At 53.7% G+C, this 11,416-nt stretch overlaps 3 protein-coding genes across 3 annotated transcripts in view; 2 read left to right on the top strand and 1 right to left on the bottom strand.

Moving 5' to 3' along the window:
* The window catches only part of KHDRBS2 (KH RNA binding domain containing, signal transduction associated 2), a 362,598-nt gene that overhangs the window by 283,383 nt on the left and 67,799 nt on the right, over positions 1-11,416 (bottom strand). The window lies entirely within an intron of this gene.
* Positions 3,909-5,285, top strand: LOC147529176 (uncharacterized). The gene is given in 1 exon segment (XM_086631948.1): positions 3,909-5,285. A coding segment is annotated over 1 exon segment (1,377 nt).
* Positions 8,660-10,024, top strand: LOC147529175 (uncharacterized). The gene has a single exon (XM_086631947.1). The coding sequence runs from the start codon at positions 8,660-8,662 to the stop codon at positions 10,022-10,024; it is 1,365 nt and encodes a 454-aa protein (XP_086488073.1).

Below are 11,416 nucleotides of genomic sequence, written 5' to 3'. Positions count from 1 at the left end.
AGAGATAGGAAGGTCTTGTAAGGTGGCTCCAAAGGAATGACCCAAAGGTTTGTGTTATGGGGTGCAGAAAGGAGAGACAAAGGTGACCAAAAGTAGGAAAAGTGTTGCAAGTGCAGGAAGTATTGTAATGAAATGAAGGAATGAATTTCTCAGAGGCGAGCAGTCTCGTGACATGAGCTATAGGGGAAATTTCTGTTCCTTGAGGCCAGGGCTTGTGCCTTCTGCATGTGGTCCCCGAAAGCATTGTGATGTCACCAGAAAACCACAGTGACGCCCACGACATCAATCCTGTTGGGGAGTGGAGCAGCACTGAAGGGCCACAGAGCTGTCCTCGTCTGTCAGGGACAGACATCTGCAGGGGATCTTCACCTCGCAGGCTCCCTTCGGAGGGTACAGAGAGGATCTGTCAGACGGGGACACCAGCAGGGACCGGGGCACTGGTCCTCACCTGCTGCACCCCCACACTTAGGCTGCTGCTGCTGAGAGGCAGGAATCGCTTTCCTGCCTTGCCAATTCCTGCCTGCAGGTCTCGGAGAGGTCAGTCCCTACCCTGCCCCGAGAGCAGCAACGTGCAAAGACACCCCTGGCATCCCTCGTCTGCCCCGGGATGGTCCCTGGCCTCTGTGGCAGCCCAAGCAAAGCCCCGAGGCAGAGCAGGAAACTCTTTAGCACTCAACTTCCACAGCTTTGCTGCTTCCTGCAGGTTGCGTCTCCAGGGCAGGTCATGAGCTTTGTTTCTCTTGTGTTTCCAGTGCGAGATGGCATCGGAGGAGAACTTGCCAGAAGAGGGCACCTCTTCCCCTGCTGCCAGCACCAGCCAGGTGTGCCTTTTCTCCTTCTATTGCATTTCCACAGTACGATCAACAGAAGACTTTATCACTTCTCCTTTCTGCCCTGGAACCAACACCACCAATGGCTTATTAGAAAAACTCTTGTCCTTCCACATCACCTGTTTCTCACCGTTTACCCCAAATATCCCTCAGAATAATTTCTCCTGTTACTCACTACTCTTCACACAAGGTGGCAGGGATAAGGGAAGCCCATTTACGATTACTCTGCCCTATTGCAAAGGGACTGCCTAGAATGCCAGACCAAATCTAATGGCTGGGAGCAAGCCTGTGAAAAGCTTGTTTTCTCCTCCTTCCTCCTCAGAGCCTTTGAAAGTAACCCCCAAAGCCTTTATGGAGAAATGCGCCCCAGTGGGATGCGCTGTACAGAGCCTGACGTTTCACGCCCTCAGTGGGAATACACGCCAAGAGATAGGAAGGTCTTGTAAGGTGGCTCCAAAGGAATGACCCAAAGGTTTGTGTTATGGGGGTGCAGAAAGGAGAGACAAAGGTGACCAAAAGTGGGAAAAGTGTTGCAAGTGCAGGAAGTATTGGAATGAAATGAAGGAATGAATTTCTCAGAGGCATTGGGAACGCTAGCAAGCGAAGCAATTCTCAAAAGGCAAGTGAGGAAAGCATATCTATTTGTACACATACACTGAACTAGAATCGTAGAATCGTTTGGGTTGGAAAAGGACTTTAACATCATGGAGTCCAACCGTTAACCTAACACGGCAGAGTCCACCACTAAACCACATCCCTGAGCACCACGTCCATACATCTTTCATGTACCTCCAAGGATGGTGACTCAGCCGCTTCCCTGGGCAGCCCGTTCCAGTGCTTGACTACCCTTTCGGTGAAGAAATTTTTTCCTAATAACCAATCGAAATCTCCCCTGCTGCAACTTGAGGCCGTTTCCTCGTGTCCATCTATCGTTCGTTACTTAGGAAAAGGGACCGCACGCCCACCTCACTACAACCTCCTTTCAGGTAGCTGTAGAGCGCAATAAGGTCTCTCCCATGAGCCTCCTCTTGTCCAGACTAAACAACACCAATTCCCTCAGCCACTCCTTGTAAGACTCACGCTCTAGACCCTTCACCAGCTTCGTTGCCCTTCTTCGGACATGCTCCAGCACCTCAATGTCTTTCTTGTAGTGACGCGCCCAAAACCGAACACAGGATTCGACCTACGGCCCCAACAGTGCCGAGCACAGGGGGACGATCGCTTCCCTAGTCCGGCTGGCCACGCCATTTCTGATAACAAGCCAGGATGCTGTTGGCTTTCAAGGTTATTAAACTTCTTCTCCTGAGGAAGTGCTCAAGATACGTACAAGTCTGCATGGGCAGTAGGCAAGACAGCGGGGAGCCAAAGCTCAGGACAAACTGCTCCCTTTCCAACCTTCCACCAGCCCCTGTGACTCTCCCCCTCCCGCTTCCCAGTCTCGCGCCTGCTTTTCAACTGAGAATACATTCAAGTTTTGGAATAAAACTGGTGTCTTTGCTCACGCTAAGGAAAGACGACTTCAGCTGGGCTTTTCAGACATATTTTTAACATAGTATGTGAACAAGAGTTCGCGCATTTACCAAGAGCGAGACTACCTGCGGGACCTGAATTGGTTTCCCGCCAATCTTTAACTCATGGCAGCCCTCGTGCTTTTGTTTCGCTTGTTAGTTTTCTGTGCAGTCACTTATAAATCCCCTGAAGGAAAAAAAAAGAGGTGGCGGCCTCATGGATGATAGCATCCCATGAGGCAAACCTGAATCTTCACGAGCGTATAGAAACGTTCAAGCGTATCTTCCCACGTCAGGCAACCTAGCTGCACTTCCTCAACTTGCACCAGCATGCTTTGAGTCACAGGATCACAGAACCGTTGAGGTGGGAAAGGACCTCTGGAGGTCATCTGGTCCGACCTTCCCTGTCTAAGCAATGCTACCTAGAGATGGTGGCCCAGGACCACAGCCAGACACCTTCTGAGTATCTCCAAGGAAGGAGACTCCACAAACTCCCTGGGCAACCTGTCACAGCGCTTGGTCACCCCCACAGTAAAAAAGACTTTCCTGATGTTCATATGGAAGCTCCTGTGTTTCGGTTTGTGCCCATTGTCACTGAGCATCCCTGAGCCTGGCCCTGTCTGCTTTGCAACCTCCCTTTGGATATTGATACGCATTGAGAAAGATCCCGCCAGAGTCTTCTCTTCTCCAGACTGAAAAGCCTGCAGGCAGCTCTCTCAGCCCTTCCTCATAGAAGAGATCCTCCAGTCCCTTCATCGTCTTTGTGGGCCTTTGTTGCACTCTCTCAAGGAGTCTCTCTTGTGCTGGGGAGCCTAGCACTGGGCACGGTACTCCAGGTGTGGCCTCACCAGTGCTAAGTAGAGGGGAAGGATCTTCTTCTAAAAAGAAGGTAGTGCTGGATATGACCAGTGAAACCCAGTGCCCAAATGTATAGCAAGAACACGGCAACGGGATTCTGCTTGATGGTGGAGCAGTCTCGTGACATGAGCTATAGGGGAAATTTCTGTTCCTTGAGGCCAGGGCTTGTGCCTTCTGCATGTGGTCCCCGAAAGCATTGTGATGTCACCAGAAAACCACAGTGACGCCCACGACATCAATCCTGTTGGGGAGTGGAGCAGCACTGAAGGGCCACAGAGCTGTCCTCGTCTGTCAGGGACAGATGTCTGCAGGGGATCTTCACCCCACAGGCTCCCTTCGGAGGGTACAGAGAGGATCTGTCAGACGGGGACACCAGCAGGGACCGGGGCACTGGTCCTCACCTGCTGCACCCCCACACTTAGGCTGCTGCTGCTCTGAGGCCAGGAATCGCTTTCCTGCCTTGCCAATTCCTGCCTGCAGGTCTCGGAGAGGTCAGTCCCTACCCTGCCCCAAGAGCAGCAACGTGCAAAGACACCCCTGGCATCCCTCGTCTGCCCCGGGATGGTCCCTGGCCTCTGTGGCAGCCCAAGCAAAGCCCCGAGGCAGAGCAGGAAACTCTTTAGCGCTCGACTTCCACAGCTTTGCTGCTTCCTGCAGGTTGCGTCTCCAGGGCAGGTCATGAGCTTTGTTTCTCTTGTGTTTCCAGTGCGAGATGGCATCGGAGGAGAACTTGCCAGAAGAGGGCACCTCTTCCCCTGCTGCCAGCACCAGCCAGGTGCCCCAGGCCGTGCCACTGGACGCTTCTGCGGACCTAAAGTGCCCAATCTGCATGGACACCATTAAGGACCAAGGCTCTTGGGGCTGGTGCAGTCACGTTTTCTGTTTTTGCTGCATATTGGAGTGGTCCCGCATAAACCCTGTGTGCCCGTTGTGCCGGGGTCCTTTGCACTACCTCTACCGCAAGGTGGGAGACAATAACTACGAGCTGTATCCCATCGCGCAGTCCGACAGCTCTGCCGGCCGTGCTCGAGGAGGGACATCTCGGCCCCGATCTGCGGAAAGGAGGCGGCGTCATTCCTCACGCGGCCAGCACCGCATCGCTTCCACCAGACACCGCAGGGCTGACCAGTCCAGGGCCACAGAGAGGGGCCAAAGGAGGTCCCTGAGGCGGCACCATGATGGCCACAGGAGGGGTCAGCACGCCCAGGCCTACGACCCCTCGAGCAGCAGGAGACGGCAGAGCAGGGCACGTGACACTGCTCATGACGAGGGCCGAGCTCAAAGAGAACGGCGGGTCACAAGAAGCCAATCGCGGCGGAGGTCGATTGCTGCGAATCGGCGCCAAACACAGCGGCAGCAGCAAAGGAGGAGATATCACAATGAAAGGCGAGCTCTAAGTCCCGAACAAGACGTCCCAGCCTCCTCAAGGAGGGGTGAGAGCCGCCAGCGAGGAGGCCGTGTCTCCTCCAGGGAACGGCGGGTCACAAGGAGCCGATCCCGGCGGAGGTCCCGCAGCCATCAGCACCAAACACAGCGGGAGCAGCAAAGGAGGAGGGATCAAGATGAGGGCCGAGTTCCAAGTTCCCAACGGGACGTCCCAGCCTCCTCGAGGAGGGGTGGGAGCCGCCAGCGAGGAGGCCGCGTCTCCTCCAGGGAACGGCGGGTCACAAGGAGCCGATCCCGACGGAGGTCCCGCAGCCATCAGCACCAAACACAGCGGGAGCAGCAAAGGAGGAGGGATCGAGATGAGGGCCGAGTTCCAAGTTCCCAACGGGACGTCCCAGCCTCCTCGAGGAGTGGTGGGAGCCGCCAGCGAGGAGGCCGCATCTCCTCCAGGGAACGGCGGGTCACAAGGAGCCGATCCCGGCGGAGGTCCCGCAGCAATCGGCGCTGAACACAGCGGGAGCAGCAAAGGAGGAGGGATCGCAATGAGGGGCGAGTTCCAAGTCCCCAACGGGACGTCCCCGCGTCTTCAGGGAGGAGTGGGCACCGTCAGCCACGAGGCCGAGTCTCCTCCAGGGAACGGCGGGCCACAAGGAGCCGATCCCGGCGGAGGTCCCGCAGCCTTGCTGGGCCCAGGGGCCGGTAGCGCACCCTACCAAGAAGGGTACTACTGTATGCCCTGCTACTAGTATCAGAAATGATACTACTTTACAGGAAAACTGCTCCTACTGAAACTTGTAAACAGAATCCAAACTAGAAAGCTTGTGGCCAAGGATTTATTCTCCGTTTTAAAACACGTCTCAAAATCCAAAGAGACACCCGCGAGGCCTTTTACGCTTATGATAATAAAAGGATAGAAACTTGGATGCTGGTTTTCTCTTATTATTCTGTGATACACTTGTTCATAAAATGTGGAACGGAACATTTCATACAGGTGTGCCTTTTCTCCTTCTATTGCATTTCCACAGTACGATCAACAGAAGACTTTATCACTTCTCCTTTCTGCCCTGGAACCAACACCACCAATGGCTTATTAGAAAAACTCTTGTCCTTCCACATCACCTGTTTCTCACCGTTTACCCCAAATATCCCTCAGAATAATTTCTCCTGTTACTCACTACTCTTCACACAAGGTGGCAGGGATAAGGGAAGCCCATTTACGATTACTCTGCCCTATTGCAAAGGGACTGCCTAGAATGCCAGACCAAATCTAATGGCTGGGAGCAAGCCTGTGAAAAGCTTGTTTTCTCCTCCTTCCTCCTCAGAGCCTTTGAAAGTAACCCCCAAAGCCTTTATGGAGAAATGCGCCCCGGTGGGATGCGCTGTACAGAGCCTGACGTTTCACGCCCTCAGTGGGAATACACGCCAAGAGATAGGAAGGTCTTGTAAGGTGGCTCCAAAGGAATGACCCAAAGGTTTGTGTTATGGGGGTGCAGAAAGGAGAGACAAAGGTGACCAAAAGTGGGAAAAGTGTTGCAAGTGCAGGAAGTATTGGAATGAAATGAAGGAATGAATTTCTCAGAGGCATTGGGAACGCTAGCAAGCGAAGCAATTCTCAAAGGCAAGTGAGGAAAGCATATCTATTTGTACACATACACTGAACTAGAATCGTAGAATCGTTTGGGTTGGAAAAGGACTTTAACATCATGGAGTCCAACCGTTAACCTAACACGGCAGAGTCCACCACTAAACCACATCCCTGAGCACCACGTCCATACATCTTTCATGTACCTCCAAGGATGGTGACTCAGCCGCTTCCCTGGGCAGCCCGTTCCAGTGCTTGACTACCCTTTCGGTGAAGAAATTTTTTCCTAATAACCAATCGAAATCTCCCCTGCTGCAACTTGAGGCCGTTTCCTCGTGTCCATCTATCGTTCGTTACTTAGGAAAAGGGACCGCACGCCCACCTCACTACAACCTCCTTTCAGGTAGCTGTAGAGCGCAATAAGGTCTCTCCCATGAGCCTCCTCTTGTCCAGACTAAACAACACCAATTCCCTCAGCCACTCCTTGTAAGACTCACGCTCTAGACCCTTCACCAGCTTCGTTGCCCTTCTTCGGACATGCTCCAGCACCTCAATGTCTTTCTTGTAGTGACGCGCCCAAAACCGAACACAGGATTCGACCTACGGCCCCAACAGTGCCGAGCACAGGGGGACGATCGCTTCCCTAGTCCGGCTGGCCACGCCATTTCTGATAACAAGCCAGGATGCTGTTGGCTTTCAAGGTTATTAAACTTCTTCTCCTGAGGAAGTGCTCAAGATACGTACAAGTCTGCATGGGCAGTAGGCAAGACAGCGGGGAGCCAAAGCTCAGGACAAACTGCTCCCTTTCCAACCTTCCACCAGCCCCTGTGACTCTCCCCCTCCCGCTTCCCAGTCTCGCGCCTGCTTTTCAACTGAGAATACATTCAAGTTTTGGAATAAAACTGGTGTCTTTGCTCACGCTAAGGAAAGACGACTTCAGCTGGGCTTTTCAGACATATTTTTCACATAGTATGTGAACAAGAGTTCGCGCATTTACCAAGAGCGAGACTACCTGCGGGACCTGAATTGGTTTCCCGCCAATCTTTAACTCATGGCAGCCCTCGTGCTTTTGTTTCGCTTGTTAGTTTTCTGTGCAGTCACTTATAAATCCCCTGAAGGAAAAAAAAAGAGGTGGCGGCCTCATGGATGATAGCATCCCATGAGGCAAACCTGAATCTTCACGAGCGTATAGAAACGTTCAAGCGTATCTTCCCACGTCAGGCAACCTAGCTGCACTTCCTCAACTTGCACCAGCATGCTTTGAGTCACAGGATCACAGAACCGTTGAGGTGGGAAAGGACCTCTGGAGGTCATCTGGTCCGACCTTCCCTGTCTAAGCAATGCTACCTAGAGATGGTGGCCCAGGACCACAGCCAGACACCTTCTGAGTATCTCCAAGGAAGGAGACTCCACAAACTCCCTGGGCAACCTGTCACAGCGCTTGGTCACCCCCACAGTAAAAAAGACTTTCCTGATGTTCATATGGAAGCTCCTGTGTTTCGGTTTGTGCCCATTGTCACTGAGCATCCCTGAGCCTGGCCCTGTCTGCTTTGCAACCTCCCTTTGGATATTGATACGCATTGAGAAAGATCCCGCCAGAGTCTTCTCTTCTCCAGACTGAAAAGCCTGCAGGCAGCTCTCTCAGCCCTTCCTCATAGAAGAGATCCTCCAGTCCCTTCATCGTCTTTGTGGGCCTTTGTTGCACTCTCTCAAGGAGTCTCTCTTGTGCTGGGGAGCCTAGCACTGGGCACGGTACTCCAGGTGTGGCCTCACCAGTGCTAAGTAGAGGGGAAGGATCTTCTTCTAAAAAGAAGGTAGTGCTGGATATGACCAGTGAAACCCAGTGCCCAAATGTATAGCAAGAACACGGCAACGGGATTCTGCTTGATGGTGGAGCAGTCTCGTGACATGAGCTATAGGGGAAATTTCTGTTCCTTGAGGCCAGGGCTTGTGCCTTCTGCATGTGGTCCCCGAAAGCATTGTGATGTCACCAGAAAACCACAGTGACGCCCACGACATCAATCCTGTTGGGGAGTGGAGCAGCACTGAAGGGCCACAGAGCTGTCCTCGTCTGTCAGGGACAGATGTCTGCAGGGGATCTTCACCCCACAGGCTCCCTTCGGAGGGTACAGAGAGGATCTGTCAGACGGGGACACCAGCAGGGACCGGGGCACTGGTCCTCACCTGCTGCACCCCCACACTTAGGCTGCTGCTGCTCTGAGGCCAGGAATCGCTTTCCTGCCTTGCCAATTCCTGCCTGCAGGTCTCGGAGAGGTCAGTCCCTACCCTGCCCCAAGAGCAGCAACGTGCAAAGACACCCCTGGCATCCCTCGTCTGCCCCGGGATGGTCCCTGGCCTCTGTGGCAGCCCAAGCAAAGCCCCGAGGCAGAGCAGGAAACTCTTTAGCGCTCGACTTCCACAGCTTTGCTGCTTCCTGCAGGTTGCGTCTCCAGGGCAGGTCATGAGCTTTGTTTCTCTTGTGTTTCCAGTGCGAGATGGCATCGGAGGAGAACTTGCCAGAAGAGGGCACCTCTTCCCCTGCTGCCAGCACCAGCCAGGTGCCCCAGGCCGTGCCACTGGACGCTTCTGCGGACCTAAAGTGCCCAATCTGCATGGACACCATTAAGGACCAAGGCTCTTGGGGCTGGTGCAGTCACGTTTTCTGTTTTTGCTGCATATTGGAGTGGTCCCGCATAAACCCTGTGTGCCCGTTGTGCCGGGGTCCTTTGCACTACCTCTACCGCAAGGTGGGAGACAATAACTACGAGCTGTATCCCATCGCGCAGTCCGACAGCTCTGCCGGCCGTGCTCGAGGAGGGACATCTCGGCCCCGATCTGCGGAAAGGAGGCGGCGTCATTCCTCACGCGGCCAGCACCGCATCGCTTCCACCAGACACCGCAGGGCTGACCAGTCCAGGGCCACAGAGAGGGGCCAAAGGAGGTCCCTGAGGCGGCACCATGATGGCCACAGGAGGGGTCAGCACGCCCAGGCCTACGACCCCTCGAGCAGCAGGAGACGGCAGAGCAGGGCACGTGACACTGCTCATGACGAGGGCCGAGCTCAAAGAGAACGGCGGGTCACAAGAAGCCAATCGCGGCGGAGGTCGATTGCTGCGAATCGGCGCCAAACACAGCGGCAGCAGCAAAGGAGGAGATATCACAATGAAAGGCGAGCTCTAAGTCCCGAACAAGACGTCCCAGCCTCCTCAAGGAGGGGTGAGAGCCGCCAGCGAGGAGGCCGTGTCTCCTCCAGGGAACGGCGGGTCACAAGGAGCCGATCCCGGCGGAGGTCCCGCAGCCATCAGCACCAAACACAGCGGGAGCAGCAAAGGAGGAGGGATCAAGATGAGGGCCGAGTTCCAAGTTCCCAACGGGACGTCCCAGCCTCCTCGAGGAGGGGTGAGAGCCGCCAGCGAGGAGGCCGCGTCTCCTCCAGGGAACGGCGGGTCACAAGGAGCCGATCCCGGCGGAGGTCCCGCAGCCATCAGCACCAAACACAGCGGGAGCAGCAAAGGAGGAGGGATCAAGATGAGGGCCGAGTTCCAAGTTCCCAACGGGACGTCCCAGCCTCCTCAAGGAGGGGTGAGAGCCGCCAGCGAGGAGGCCGCGTCTCCTCCAGGGAACGGCGGGTCACAAGGAGCCGATCCCGGCGGAGGTCCCGCAGCCATCGGCGCCAAACGCAGCAGGAGCAGCAAAGGAGGAGGGATCGAGATGAGGGCCGAGTTCCAAGTTCCCAACGGGACGTCCCAGCCTCCTCGAGGAGTGGTGGGAGCCACCAGCGAGGAGGCCGCATCTCCTCCAGGGAACGGCGGGTCACAAGGAGCCGATCCCGGCGGAGGTCCCGCAGCAATCGGCGCTGAACACAGCGGGAGCAGCAAAGGAGGAGGGATCGCAATGAGGGGCGAGTTCCAAGTCCCCAACGGGACGTCCCCGCGTCTTCAGGGAGGAGTGGGCACCGTCAGCCACGAGGCCGAGTCTCCTCCAGGGAACGGCGGGCCACAAGGAGCCGATCCCGGCGGAGGTCCCGCAGCCTTGCTGGGCCCAGGGGCCGGTAGCGCACCCTACCAAGAAGGGTACTACTGTATGCCCTGCTACTAGTATCAGAAATGATACTACTTTACAGGAAAACTGCTCCTACTGAAACTTGTAAACAGAATCCAAACTAGAAAGCTTGTGGCAAAGGATTTATTCTCCGTTTTAAAACACGTCTCAAAATCCAAAGAGACACCCGCGAGGCCTTTTACGCTTATGATAATAAAAGGATAGAAACTTGGATGCTGGTTTTCTCTTATTATTCTGTGATACACTTGTCCATAAAATGTGGAACGGAACATTTCATACAGGTGTGCCTTTTCTCCTTCTATTGCATTTCCACAGTACGATCAACAGAAGACTTTATCACTTCTCCTTTCTGCCCTGGTACTAACAACACCAAGAACTTATTAGAAAAGGAGCTGATCCCAGCAGCGGTCCCACAGCCTTGTGCTTGCATGTGCTGGCAGTACACTCTACCCAGAAGGGTACTACCATATGCCCTGGTATGAGTGTCAGAAATGATACTACTTTATGCCAAAACTTCTCTTACTAACAATTGTAAAAATTGTTACAACTTAAAGCTCAGTGAGTGACCAGATCAGGATCAAGCTGCCAGCTTGCTGTCTCTTGGCATTTATGTGCAGCATGTTGCATTAGATATCGTGACCTGCTGACCAACTGGGAAAACTATGGGCACATGTAATGCACATTATGAAAACATGACTAATACCTTTAGGTTTTGAAACTACATATTTATTTTTAGGAATACAATCATTACACATTTGGTTTTTACTGAAAGCTGGAGTTGGCATAGGATTTTGGGAACAACGAAAAAAGAAGGTCCATAATCAGCAGGGTTCTTCCAGTGAGGGCAAACACAAGGAACTCAACAGTACAACAGTTTTCAGCAACACTGATCTTAAGCAAAAAGAGAAAAGAAAGCATTCCTTGAGAGGAAAATTCACACATTTCCCACCCACTTTTGCTCTGAGCTAACTGAATTAAAGCAGGGAGACAGAGAGCTATGCAGTAACCTCCTACAGTATCTGTCAATCCCCAAGCACGCTTCATTCTTGCCTTTCATCAGTAACACGGTAGTCTTGTGCTTGCTTCTGCATAACACACATGTATCTCATCCCTCTTAATTGGAAGAGAACATATGTATCACAGTCACGCAAAAGAGGTCACCACCAGAGAAGCGTCGGAGACTAAAGGCA

The sequence above is a fragment of the Tauraco erythrolophus genome, chromosome 2 (assembly GCF_009769465.1).
Source record: "Tauraco erythrolophus isolate bTauEry1 chromosome 2, bTauEry1.pri, whole genome shotgun sequence".
Taxonomy (NCBI): Eukaryota; Metazoa; Chordata; class Aves; order Musophagiformes; family Musophagidae; genus Tauraco; species Tauraco erythrolophus.
This window is presented reverse-complemented; position numbering and strand designations above follow the sequence as displayed.